The 13,826-nt window shown below is 40.4% G+C and overlaps 1 protein-coding gene across 1 annotated transcript in view; it reads left to right on the top strand.

Annotated features, from left to right (window-relative positions):
• The window catches only part of LOC106848810 (sucrase-isomaltase, intestinal-like), a 59,453-nt gene extending 47,086 nt beyond the window's left edge, over positions 1-12,367 (top strand). The window contains exons 18-23 of the mRNA XM_014868972.2: positions 1,241-1,297; positions 2,934-3,064; positions 3,872-3,960; positions 4,966-5,015; positions 9,338-9,496; positions 12,201-12,367. Coding sequence (XP_014724458.1) covers positions 1,241-1,297; positions 2,934-3,064; positions 3,872-3,960; positions 4,966-5,015; positions 9,338-9,496; positions 12,201-12,260 — 546 coding nt within the window. The 3' untranslated portion in view covers positions 12,261-12,367. The remainder of the gene's footprint in view (positions 1-1,240; positions 1,298-2,933; positions 3,065-3,871; positions 3,961-4,965; positions 5,016-9,337; positions 9,497-12,200) is intronic.
• Positions 12,368-13,826: the final 1,459 nt, after the last annotated feature.

Here is a 13,826-nt window from a genome sequence, read left to right as displayed (position 1 = left end):
CTTGGCATCTGCTCGTGTAGAGATGAGTCAGGGATGACTTGACCTTCACTCCTTGAGTCCTAGGATGAGGGCAAGTGAGATATGAAAAAAAAAATTAAAATGTAGAACTGCCTTGCACACTAGTCTGTTATTTAGGGAGTCATGAAGGTGAGGCTTATGAAATCATAGAGTCACAGAACAGTTTGTGTTGGAAGAGACCTTAAAGATCATTTAGTTCCAACCTCCCTGCCATGGGCAGGGACACCTTCCACTACGCCAAGTTGCTAAAAGCCCCATCCAACCTGGCCCTGAAATCATCACGACTCAGATGATGGTTACACAGTTTTCTGTAGACCAGAATATCCAGGGTTGTCATAATACCACAGAGAAAAGATGGAGAGGGGAGCATCTTGCCTTTATAGGGTTTTTCATATATCTAAAATCCCTAAAATGTCAAATGGTAACTTTACCTTAACTCTTCTCTTCCACCTTTATTTTCTTGCTCCACAAGATTCCTGGGGGCTAGTCCATAATTCTGTGAAGGGTCAGACATCTACACTGAGAGTAAAAATTAATCTGTTTGTTAGAATAACCAGTTTGTGACAAAAATGGAAGTATGCTTTGATTCCAACTGTTCCTGGAGTTATAAATGCAAAGTGCCTTTAGGATTATTTCATCCCTGCAGCGATGTGACACAACACATGCTGCAAAATGAAGTACAGTAATTGTACAATTAGCAAAGCATTTATTATTTATTATTACTTATCTGCAACTTTAAATTGTTTACAAGAAGAAAAGGATCTGTATCCTCTGTGTGCTAGAGCTCATTCTCTGCCTGTTGCTGGGACAGGAATGGTATAAGGGGCACTGAGCAGTGGTGTCCTCCCACTTCAGATGTGAAGCCCTGTCTTTCAAAGGCTGCCATAGCCCTTTCTGGGGCTGCTCAGATGCTGGAGGAGTGCACCTAGGCCAGTTACATTTGCAAGACATAGAGCTATGTACTAGAATAAAATAATCATGTAACATTGACTCATCCCCGGCTATGGCAGTAAAACCCCCCCAAATAGGATAGGCTTGTCTGTTTAGTATCCACCACTAGTCCACTGCTATGACAATAACTCAGCCATAATATCCAAAATTTGATGTTATTAGAATATTCAGCATACATCTCTCTATGCACAAATATAATAAAGTTAATGTAATATCAGAAATGCAAAAAGAAAAAAGACTTTAATCTCTTTAATCTTTATAACAATTACAGGGAGCAAGATCTGTGACTGTATACTTCCCTGATGCACAGTGGTTCGACTACTATACCGTATGTATTTTTAAGATTAATTTTCTTCCTTTTTTAAAAAAATAATTTAAAATGGTACAATTGCAGCAAAATAACTTTTAGCAATCTTCAGCAGTATTTTTATCTCAGCATCTGTATTTAAAAAAACTAGAGGAAAAAAGTCAATGTCCGTCTACCTGGGAGAGTAAATGACACAGCTTTCAGTAACATTTTATTTTCTATTTTTGCCATGTAAAGCTTTGAGACACAGTGAACAGAATTTTCAAGAGCAGCCTAGACATGCATGGAAATGACAGGATTTCTTTCTTTGCCCCCCACTTTTAATTCTTGTTCTGGTACACTTCTATGCACAGAGAGAGAGGCAGAAACCCAAGCCACACTCCTGAGAACATGCCACAAACTGTCCTGCACATGTAATTTTGCACACATATCACTTTTGACAGAAGGCATATTGGGAGTGCAAGGTGAGGGACCCATCTGGAAGATGCTTCCAAGAGCTGCAGAACACTGCTGTGTGGGACGTGCCAGTACCTTCTCTTCAGGGCCTAACTCTTGACCTTCCAACACCATCCCCAGGACCTCATTTCCAAAAGTGCTCTGCTGCAATCTGCAGGCTAAACCCAGCATTGGCTTCAACGGGAGCAGTTAAGCTGATGCTAAGAGCTTTCAGAAATAGGAGCCCAGGATCATCAGGCCATTGTTAACTCTCTGGAATGTACTGGGCAGAGGAGCAGGCAGAACAGAACTGCTCTCAGAGGAAATGCAGACTTATTTTTAAATAAGTTTGGCCATTTTCAGCATTTGGCTGGTGTCCTCAGATGGATATTCATCCAACCTTTCCTTTTTCTCTTTTCATAAGACTGTGATGCTGCAAAGTCCAGTATTTAATTCAACTCTCCTTGTGGTTCCCTCTGAACCCCCTTGCTGGCCTGTGTTCCTTGCCCTGCCTATGTGCCTGCCCCTGGCATTCCTCACCTCCAAGCATTTGGCACTTACTTGTCATGCACATGGTGCTTATCCAAACCAAAGTTGGGTATTTGCCATAAATCATAATTATCATTTACAGAGGGCAAGAGTAAAGCCTTCCTGTTATTTACTCTGTACATGTCTTGCCTACAGCTGGTTTTGAGGCATTAAACCAGAAAAAGATGAGAGAACTTAATGCTGGTTGTCTACACAAACACAAATTTCACTCGCTGAATGCTGCAATTACTTTTTGAAAGGGGAAGAATTGTTCTTAGAAGAGAAGAAAATGTATAGTTTACATTCTCAAATGACTATGAATCACTTACCTTAAACTGAATTGTGACAGGCTCCATATGTATAAAAAGAGGAAGCAAAAGTTTCTTTTCCTTTTTGCTCAGTGTCTTGATGAGTGGGTTATTTTCACAGCTTATGGAATAATAATACCATTTTTAAAGACCAATTGCTGTCTTTCAGTCATGATGCTTCTATCTCAGGCATATGCATAACTGCAGAAAGATCCTCTTTCATGTTAAAAAAGAGACTAGAATAATACTCCTGAAATCCGTATTTTAGTTGTTTTTTTTCACTGATGTAACTGAAATAAAAAATTACCCCTTGCTCTCTTTTTCATTGGTCTATATGTATAGCGCCTGGATTGGCATTTTTTTAACTACATTAATTTTTGTGTTAGGGTCTTAAAGTGCCAAGTGCCTGGAGGAAGAACTATGCTACTGTGTCTGCCCCACTGAACAAGATCCCTCTGTACATCCGTGGAGGATACATTCTGCCACAACAGGAACCAGCCACAACCACTACTGAGAGGTAATGTCACCTGTGTTTGCCACCAAGCAGCCATGGTGTGGGTGAGACCCACAGAGAGTCAAAAAAGCAATCAAAGAAAGTACAGAAGAGAGACTATCTGCAACTCCCAGCTGCCATACCAAGTGATAAGTACAATATTTTTATACCACTATTCACTCTGTTTCATTAGGAGAAATCACCTCAGAGATGACCCACATCACTGTTAGCACAGCTGACACCTATTCCTGGTTCTGTGATTATGCTCAGGAAAGTGTTTGCACCTCTTCCTGCCACACTGACCTGCTGTCAGTCATTCAAAGTAAATGTATGCAAGAGGAAATGCAAAATTCTTCTTGGGTGAATTTAGCAAATGCCATAAACAAGGTGGAAAAGCTCAAATCTTTCTTCAGTAAAAATATTTCCCCATGCCAATGGCTAATATACTGGTCTCAAGTCTGAACGATGCTCAGAAACTAATCTGAGTAGGAAAGAGAGGGGACAGCACTGTGCAGCAGCCATAGAAAGGCAGTACTGGTTACCAGGTGAGTCCCAGACCATCCAGTTATTGTACACTAAGGCCACAAAAGAAGGGGGAGCTTATCCACATGAGTGCTCTAGTGGGAAATCTAGACTTCAGTGGGACAAGGCAAGGCAGAGATTTTGCCATCATTTCAAGAGTCTTTTTGGTGAACACTGTTGTCATTCTTCTGTCATGACCTTTTTTGTAGCCTTAAAATGGGAGTTGTGTTCTAAAGTTTTAGTTAAGTTACTTGGAAGGGACAGTGCCCACAGGTTTGTACTGACATTTCTTAATGTGTTTGTCAACAGCCGCCTGAACCCATTTGGACTCATTATTGCCCTGGATGAACAAGGACAAGCTTCTGGATCTCTCTTCTGGGATGATGGTGATTCCATTGGTAAGCCTGGTCCCCTGCTGTGAAGCAGTATGTGCATACAGGGCTCTCCTCAGGCCACCTTTTCAGCAGTATAATGGCTCTGGCTCCTGCTGGAAATAGATGGAGAGCTGACCCCAGATTGAACGGTAGAAAGGTCAATGGGAAGTTGAACGTGAGTCAGCAGTGCCCAGGCAGCCAGGAGGGCCACCCATGTCCTGGGGGCATCAGGCACAGCATCACCAGCCAGGCAAGAGAGGGGATTGTCCTGCTCTGCTCTGAGGCAGCCTCACCTTGAGTTTTGGGGGCTCCTCAATATAAAAAAGAACTGTTAGAGAGCATGTAAAGGAGGGTGGCATAGGAGGAGAAGCCATGTGAGGAGTAGCTGAGGTCACTTGGTCTGTTCAGCCTGGAGGAGACTGAGGGGAGACCTCAGTGCAGTTACAACTTCCTCATGAGGGGAAGAGGAAGGACAGACACTGATCTCTTCTCTGTGGTGACCAGTAATAGGACCTGAGGGCATAGCCTGAAATTGTGTTGGGGAAGTTGATGTTGGATGTTGGAGAAAGGTTCTTACTTCAGAGGGTGGTTGGGCACTGGAACAGCTCCGTGGGGCAGTGGTCACAGCACCAGCCTGGCAGATTTCTAGAAGCATTTGGGCAATGTTTTCAGGCAAATAGTGTGACTCTTGGGGATGATGCTGTGCAGGGCCAGGAGTTGGACTTGATGATCCTTGAGAGTCCTTTCTAAGTCATCTTATTCTGTGATTCTTTGAAGGTGAAAAGCTGATTGCTGTTGAAGTCAGTGTTTTGATATGAGAAATATGTGACACTGGGAGCAGCTGATTTGCTAGAGAGGGCAATCTCTCACCTTGTGTTCTCCTGAGATCAACCTAAGACTAGAGAAAGAGATTAAATAGCCCACAAATCATCTTAGCCTGACCTTACCCACTTGCTACAATAATGTGAACTGCTTATGGATTTTGCTGCCTGTTTTGATATCAATCCTCCTTGCTTTGTGTTTTGACAGATACTATTGAAAAAGAGAACTACTTCTTGGCTAAATACACATTCAGCAAAGTAAGTGGCAACATACAAGATACCTACTTACATATAGGTAGCTGTATTTTAGTGTAGCCACTGTAAGGTGCTGATGTCTCACTTTTCTTTGGAAAGCTTTTTATCTTCTAGCTCAGTTTATAAACCAGGTAAGATACCTAATGCTTTCATTTACAGCTAGCTACAAAATAGTCCAAATGTGATCCTACAGTTTTGTGTTTGCAGTGACACCTGTCATTAATGTCCCTGCTGCAATACAAATCTGAAAAAAAACCCACTTTTTCAACTTTTTTTTTCCTTAGTTGCAGCTTCTGGGGACAAGGGACCTTTTTCTTGTGTTCCTCCTAGTGAGCACTTTCAGTCTGACAGGTGGGAGAAAGCTAGATTCCTCTCTTCAGGATATTCCAGTAACCTTTTACCTTCGATCACTTGATGTTTTTGTTTTGTGGTGCAGAGAATATGCAGTCTCAATTCTGTAGCTTGCATTTCCTTGTCTGACAGCACAGACACTGCTCCCATAGTGGGTGTCCTGTGGAGAGATCCAGCACGCTACTGGCCACCCGCTGTGCTGATCAGATGCTCTGTGCAGCACAGGAACAAATTGGCTCAGGGTCAGTGCACTGATGCCTTTCACACAGCACTCAGTTCTGTGCAGACGTGTCCTGAAAAAGACCTATAGAAAAGCCCAACAGGCAAGGCTTCAATCGAGTAAATGACTATAAAATATATCTACTATAAGCTCATTAAGTATATGATAGTAAGTTGTGGGAATTATTGTAGCAAAACTTTACCCTACTTCAATAACCTGTCTCTACAGATCTTATTTCATCTGCAATTCTAGCATTTGGTAAGAAATAGGATATTGTATATAGACTAGGGCATGGTTTGTTCCCCAGCCTTCTGAACATGAGCCAGCATGTGCCCAAATGGCCAAGAAGGCCAAGGGCATCCTGGTTTGTGTCAGAAGTATACAGGACTGGGGCAATGGCTGCACCTCTGTACTTGTCACTGGTGAGGGCACACCTCAGATCCTGTGTTCAGAGAGGGGCAGTGAAGCTGGTGGAGGGTCTAGAGCACAAGTCATATGAGGAGCAGCTGAGGGAGCTGGGGTTGTTTGGCCTGGAGAAAAGGAGGCTCATAGGAGACCTTATTGCTATCCACAACTGCATGAAAGAAGGGTGAGCCAGTTGGGGGTCAGTCTCTTCTTCCAAGTAACAAGTGAGAGGACCAGAGGCCTCAGGTTACACCAGGGGAGGATTAGATTCGATATTAGGAAAAATTTCTTCACTGAAAGGGTTGTCAAGCTCTGGAACAGGCTGCTCAGAGAAGTGGTGAAGTCATCATCCCTGGAGGTATTTAAAAGACGTGTAGCTATGGCGCTTAGGGACATGGTTTAGTGGTGGACCTGGCAGTGCTGGGTTAATAGTTGAACTTGATAACCTTAAAGGTATTTTCCAACATAAATTATGTCATGATTTTCATGCCATGTATTCCTAAAAGCTTCAAAGTAAGCTACAGAAAATAGTAAAAACAATAACATCGTGTTAATCTCTATTGTGATATTGCTCTTAGAAGACTTGTCTTCCAGGAGCAAGAGGAAGAGCAATCCAGGGTAAGCCAATGGGCTTTATTATGTAGCCTGGGATATTCATGAGATATTTTCCTGGAACTAATACCATATGGTATTAGTTTAATACTATTAACTTTAAATTTAATTTTAACTTACTTTGTTCTTGATTTACCAAGAAAAAAATTTCTTCTTCTTCAGAAAGAAAAGGGTATTTCAACAGTAAAAAGGAAGAAAAATCACTTTGGTTTTCTATAGTCTGTGTATAGTAGTTTATTGCAGGAAGGCTACTGAAAAACAATATCCAGTTTTATATTAAATTTCGAATTGTGCAAATTAGATTGTTGCTTCTCTAGCACTTCCATTTCTCATTGCTCATATTTGACTTCTGCTTGTAAATCCATGACTGAATTCCCTATCTGCGTTCCAATAATCTTTAATGTCGAAGTTTTATTATGTGTTTATAAAGAAAACAGTCCATCTCAAATAGCAAATTTGAGGTATGAGAAATGTATGAATGTCTTAGTATTTGTTGCACATTTCTATATTCTTTAAAAAATGTGGAAGAATAATTTAATCGCACCTAGTTTTAGGAGAACACACAAGTTTTGTTCTCTGAGAGATTTGCTGGTAAGGTCTGACATCACAGTATTTATTCTGAACCCAGCATGGGGTGTTGCAAAAGTAACAGCTGCAGGATTAGACCCTTTAATTTATATTTTCATTTAAACAACTTAGAAGTGTAAAGAAGAATTCAGGACTAGGGCAGGCACTTAAGTTTCAGAGAACTATTCAAGCGCCTGCTCTGTGGTGCTGTCTCACTGCAGTTGGCATTTTAATTCCCTTGACATGTTCCTTCCAACATGCATAGTGACTAAGTGACCTAAGTCAAAGTGCCCCCTTTCATGAAACTCACGAGGCTAGAAAAACGCTTGATCCACATGTAGAAGATCCACTGTGCTTCAGGGATGAGCAAGGAGGTCCTGATCCCCTGGGGTGGCAGACAAGGCAGGTGTGCCAGCCTGTACCATGTGGATCCACACTATATTAAAGGAATGGCAATGGAAGGGTTGCCCAATAAAATGGGAGCTCCTGAAAGGATGCAGTAGGCACCAAGTGACTGGATAGCCTGAAAAGAAGTTTCTCCTAAAACTGGTCCAGGGTGAAAATGTAGGGAGAAAAAAGGTGAAATTGATAGGATCAGAGCTACATGGTAAGAATGACCTTTTTTGCTCAAAGTACAGAAACCCTGGCTCCTGGCATCAGATCAAGGGCTTCATGTTGCTTTGCATTTATGAGCTTCTGAGTGATATCCATTACTCCCTCAAACAAGAAGTCAAGACCTTCCTGTGCAATTGCTTTAACCATTAGGTGCCTGGGGAGGAGAGGGTCACATCCACCCAAACTATCCTGTTGCCCTGTGCAGGGCAGGGAGTTGGACTCCATGACTTTATGAGTCCTTTCCAAGTCAGCATATTCTGTGATTCTGTTTCCCCAAGACCTCCAGTTCTGGACTTTGGTCAGGGAAAATGGTATCTACTGAAGAGTCCTGTCTCGGGCCTTTGAGCTTGAGAGCTGAGTTCAATATTACATTGTGCTTCCTGGGTCTGTGTGGCCACCTGAGCTGGCTCTCCTGCTTAGCTACACCTGAGACAGCAGTAAAGCACCATAGGGAAGTGCTCTCTAAAGTGAGCCTCCCTCTGTGCTAGAGTTCTGCCAAAGGGGATAAGACACCACATGCAATAGGTACCCTAAAAAATTCTCTGGAGGCTTTTGCAGGCATTTTCTCATTTGCTGAATAATAGTCATCATTCGTTATTTAGGCAGTTTAAATCAGTATGCTGGGGCTTAGCACTTATTTTTAGTGTGGATGCCTGAAATAAGCAGTTTAAGCACAGCCCTAAGTTACACATACAGTGATCTAGCTCCTGCTCCCCTCCTACAATGCACTACTGAAATAACATAAGCTAATTTATGCAAAAAGGTTCCATCATGGGTTTCTCCTTGGCATATTTTTAAAAAGTCATGATTGCATAGCAGTCCATCATTTCCTAAGCAGTGTAATTAATCTTTATTTCCTCAACAACGTTGATCACATAACAAATGCAATGATTCCTCTTCATTGCATGTATGGGAAATTACTGTCACTGGTGATCCAAATGAATTAGTTTAATGACTTTGTATATCCTCTTGGTACACCCCTAAATATTGGATGTATAGTAAATAAAAAGTACAACAGCTCTGTGGACATGCAATATTCCTTTAGTCTCCTTAAAGCTGGGACATATGTAACAGGGATCTCTAGCAGGAGATGTGGTACATAAAATAGGGGCAAAACATCTAGCAGCTGATGTTTGTGGAAGATACCAGTGTTTTAAAGCAGTTAGTTTTGGATGTTAATTAAATCTGTCTTCAGGTCACTAATTGAATCTCTGTATCTGGATTTTGGCTTTGCATATGCCACTGTACTCTGTAATGGGTACAAGAACAAAATTTATATTGATTAAAAGTAGAAAAACGTCTTCTTGGACATTTTTTTTCTATTGCAATCCAATTAATGCTTTAAATACTGTTTACTTTCTTAGTTTATAATCATACATGATACCTTTCTTATGTACAAATTAATGTGGCTGTTGTTTTTTCCTTTATGGCTTCAGTGTCTACATTGGAAGACATTCTGTATGTTCATTGACAAGGATGAAATCTTGTAACTGTGCAGCAAGTCACCTCTAAAAAGCTGTCATGATCCTAAAGTTTTTTCTGTGGCTTTTTCCAGGGAAGCCTGAAGACAGAAATAGTTAAAAATGGCTACCGTGGAGCTGACACTCTGAAGTACAACAAAATTACCATTCTTGGCCTGAAACTGAGACCTCAAGCTGTGTCTCTGAATGGAAGATCCATCCGTGGAGATGCTGTGTCTTACGAGATGAGTGGGGTAAGACTTGAATTGAGACTTAAAAAAAAAACATAGGGAAAGGAAGGTGAAGAACAGTGAAGAGAGATGAAGTTATTGAAGGACAGGAACTGTTTCTCATCCATACCCCTTCACATTTTCAAATATAACCAGACACCAATCCTTTTACTTAATGTCTGCCACTTACACAAAATTTTAAACTAATCAAATACTGGAAAGAAGATACAGGTCCCTGAGCTGAGAGTGCAGTTAGCAGTTTTATGGGCATTCTTATCATTCTGATAAAATGAGAAAACTTTTCCAAGCTTTTAATCTGCTGCTGAAAAGAAGTGTTGTGGATTTTTTCTTATGATTACTTGGTGTCCAAAAATCATCCCAGTGTAATTTTCTCTAAGGAGCATCTCCCTATCATCCGAAGAGGTATAATTTCATCATCTTAAAGTGCCAAGCCTCAGTGTTCCAGAACAAAACGTATTACTTGCTTGTGCAGTGGTCCTCTGGCACCAACATGGGGACATTGCAGAGGGGATGGACTGAACACCTCTAATAATCCCTAAGTGGCAACAGCCTTTGTGGTCCCAATTTTCTTTTGCACAGGAGTATAGACAAAAGAAGCAAAACCTTTTGCTTCCTTTCCTCTGGCCACTTTCCCATATCTGTCACCAGCCACCAAGCTGAAGTGGCCATTTACACTCTGTATGAGATGCATACTCACATCTCAGCACTGGTCTGCATCTAGGGAACTCTTGGTGTTAACACTATAAAATGCCACTAAGTCATCATGCAGTGAAAGATAACTGAGGCAACAAGTAATAGATGTCACATCTTATGTTACCCTACCCACTTGGCTTAGTGATTAAGTTTCATTTGTAACCAAAGAGTGATCCCCATTATAAATACCTGGTACCAACATTTATTTTATGACGGAATCTGCAAAGGAAGAAAATTGCTGAAAATAAATTTCTGCCTTGGAGAATTGTAAAAATCTCACTTTCAGAGACAAAGTCATAAATAAACGTAATCAGTATTGCCTCAAGGGATGAAATTGTTTAACAGCCTCTAAGCAATCTGAAAGCAACATAAATGTGGCAGGTTAAAGAAAACATTCCATTGAGACATGCTTGAAGGTACCAATCACAGAGAAGCAGAAGATAACTGCAGACTAACAGCCTCACGTACAAAGATGATTTAAAAAGACTAATAAGCTTGTCTCAAAAATATAATTTTAAATTTGATTTAAAAGCAAAATATTATCTTGGTGACTTAAGATCTACTTCAAATGCTGGAGCAAAAAACCCACCAAGCTGATGTTGTAGGGATACAAAACTGCAAAAAGTTAAATTTTCTACACCAGCTAAATATATTCCTCTCACAATTCCAAGAGATTCAGTCAAACTTCTCCCACCATCCCTAAACAGATGTTACAATGTCACTACCTATATTTTTCTCTCATTTGACCCTCTAATAAAAAAATTTAAAATTAAAAAAAAAATTTAAAAGAGCACTAGCAGCAGCTTGGGTTTAGATCTTGAAAACTTATTCATGTAATTAAAAGAATAAAATACAAAGGGCAAATTTGCCACTTTCTTATATTCTCAGTGAGATTACATTTTGTATAATAGTTTTACAAGCAGAGACCCCACTGTTTAAATGGCTATAGTAGAAAGTAACTTCTACCATATTGGTTTTGCTTTACAGAAAGCAAATTTACCTAATAGCAGTGCTTAAGTGCTTATTGAGCCATATTTATTTGTATATAAATAGAAACAGGTTGCTTAGTAATAAGCCACTTCTTTCTCTCTGATTCATGCAGAGCTACCCTGATCTGACATTTGCAATATCACAGAATCTCCCTATTATTAGGAATCTGTTATCTTTTTTTTCCTCTGGAGTCTCATGCCTTAAGGAACTGTACAGTGACTGCAGCAGGGGTGTTGGAAGGGTGCATCTGTTGGCCAGGCTTGTGCTGACAATGGGCATAGGGAAGGTTCTTTTTATCACACTTGCATCCTCTGGGAAGTGCAGAGGTTCCCAACATCCATAGCTCCCAATGTCCATGCAGTATTGCAGTCTGGAGTATCCTCTCTGGCTGCCTGGTAATTTTCAGGTTAGTGTTGGCATGGCTTTCCAGTACTTTTGTCTGGATTTTTCCCTGTATTTGAAGAAAAGGCAAATTATTCAAGAAATGTAATTCCAGCTCACTAAGCAGTGGTAGAGAACTGTTTCTGATGAAAGATAAAAATATTAGATACTTTGAAGAAGTGATCTGAGCAAGCACAGACTGTTAGAGTAATGTTAACATGAATTTGTGGGCTGGCAAAGTGAATGGATATTGTGCATTTTAAGAGATTATTAATTCTGAAACCTAAAGATAAAACTGGTGAAGTACTGAAAATGGAAATTACGTGAGTAGCACAAAATACATTAAATTTAACATTGAACAGGGAGAGAGCAGGACAGATATTGTATTTATAATTTAATATTTAATTCATGTAATTAATTAATTTTAAAACATTCCTGAATTTTTAAAAGGGATGTTGAACTGGATACAGCAGTAGAAAGATGCATACTGCCATCAAGTTAGTCTCACCCTATCAGATATATTAAAGAAATCATGAAGGTCTAAACTCATGTTTCAATTCTTAATCTCTGTTTTGAATGGTTTTTTTGGGTTTTTTTACACTAAAATAATTAATTATTTTGTGTCTCTTCTTTTTTTTCACAGAAACTGGTGTTGCGGATTTCTGCTCCACTTACCCAGGAACTCAACATTAAATTTTACTAGAATGGTCAGAACACACTGACTTAATTTAGCATCCCTGGCCCTCAGATATTGATCTCACTTTGATTTTAATGTAAAAAAAAAAGAGTCATTAAAACATTTCAAATGAACCTAATGACTTATGACTGATCTTTTCTTATGTAGTATTTGTAACTCAGTATTCCTCAAATAAAATTTTCAATAATGGTTAATGAATATTAACATAAACTGATGTGTGCTCAAAATAAAAGATAAAAGAAATCATCCTGAAAATTCTGTCTCACCAGAGATGGAGATAATATTTGGAAATGTTCTCAATGAGACTGTATTCTACACAGCATACACTATTTGGGTTTTTTCAAAGCTATAGTAGGAGAAAAAAAAGAAACAATAAATTAATTTCCATAGCCCAATACATAACCTTCCATTGATATACAATACATATAATATATAGTCGCTAATAAATATTAGTATGATATGAAGTATTATATAATCATGTCTTTAAAAAAATCAGCCCATTGTCCCAGACTACAAAATCTACAACTGTAGTGATTACTCACTTTTGTCTCCATCCTGAAATGTGATTGCAGCCTGGGCGTGTCTTTCTCAAAGTGAGCTGGGTGTCTTGTGGAGGAACCTTAAGACTTGGGTCTCTCCAGAGTCTGCTGTAAGGTCTGATGTGAGATATGTTTGCTCTGCACAACGCAGAGAAAGCAACTTGCACATCAGCTTTTTTGTAGGAAGAAGCTGGAGAAAATAAGGTACTAAGAAAAGGTGCAGCTGAAGATGGTGAGAAAGAGCTGAGGAAGAGCAGATTATGGGCAGTGAGGTGAAGGAGGATTCAAGGTGGCAGATGAACTAACCATCTTCATTGCTGTCTTCATTGTATTCATAGAATACAGCATGTGACTAGTCTTTGATGAAATAAACCCTTGAAAAGTGTGCCACTCTGAGTTTATGGACTGTGCAAGTGAAGGTCCTTGTACAGAGGAGTCATGTTAGCAGGGCTTGTGAGAGCTGTGAACGTGGGACAGAGGAAAGGAGGAGAGCCTCTGTTGGAGCAGACACCATCAGCAGGCAGGCAGCCAGAGCAGTGCTTGCTGCACAAACCTCAGGAACAGCAGAGGATGTGTCTGCACTGTGTGCCATGGCTCTGCACTAGAGATCCCAGAGCAGGGCAAGCAGCAGGGGCTCCAGCAGCACAGGAGGTGCTGGTCCAGAGGCTGCTGGTCACAGACATTGTCTTGGGCTTGGCCACACTGCCAGTCATCCTCTCGTGCTGCCAGTGAGAGCCCCATGCTCACCCCGAGCATGTTGCAGACATAAACAGAGAAGACTGCTGCATGGCTTGACAATGTGGGATGAATGGGGACAAATAAAGCAGACCAGTTCTGTGCAGAATCCAATCTCTTCCATGTGTCTTTGCAGCAATAACATCAAAAAACGCACCTGCTCTCAGTTTTCCTCCAAATATGAGGATGTTAGTTTGTCACCATGGCAAAAGAGCAAAAAGAGAGAGAGCAAGAGACCAATGTATTAGAGAACCAAATTTGTAAGCTCCCTGGCCTGGTCCGGGGAACAGAATTTGGT

Source organism: Sturnus vulgaris, chromosome 5 (genome assembly GCF_052056855.1).
Source record: "Sturnus vulgaris isolate bStuVul1 chromosome 5, bStuVul1.hap1, whole genome shotgun sequence".
Taxonomy (NCBI): domain Eukaryota; kingdom Metazoa; phylum Chordata; class Aves; order Passeriformes; family Sturnidae; genus Sturnus; species Sturnus vulgaris.
This window is presented reverse-complemented; position numbering and strand designations above follow the sequence as displayed.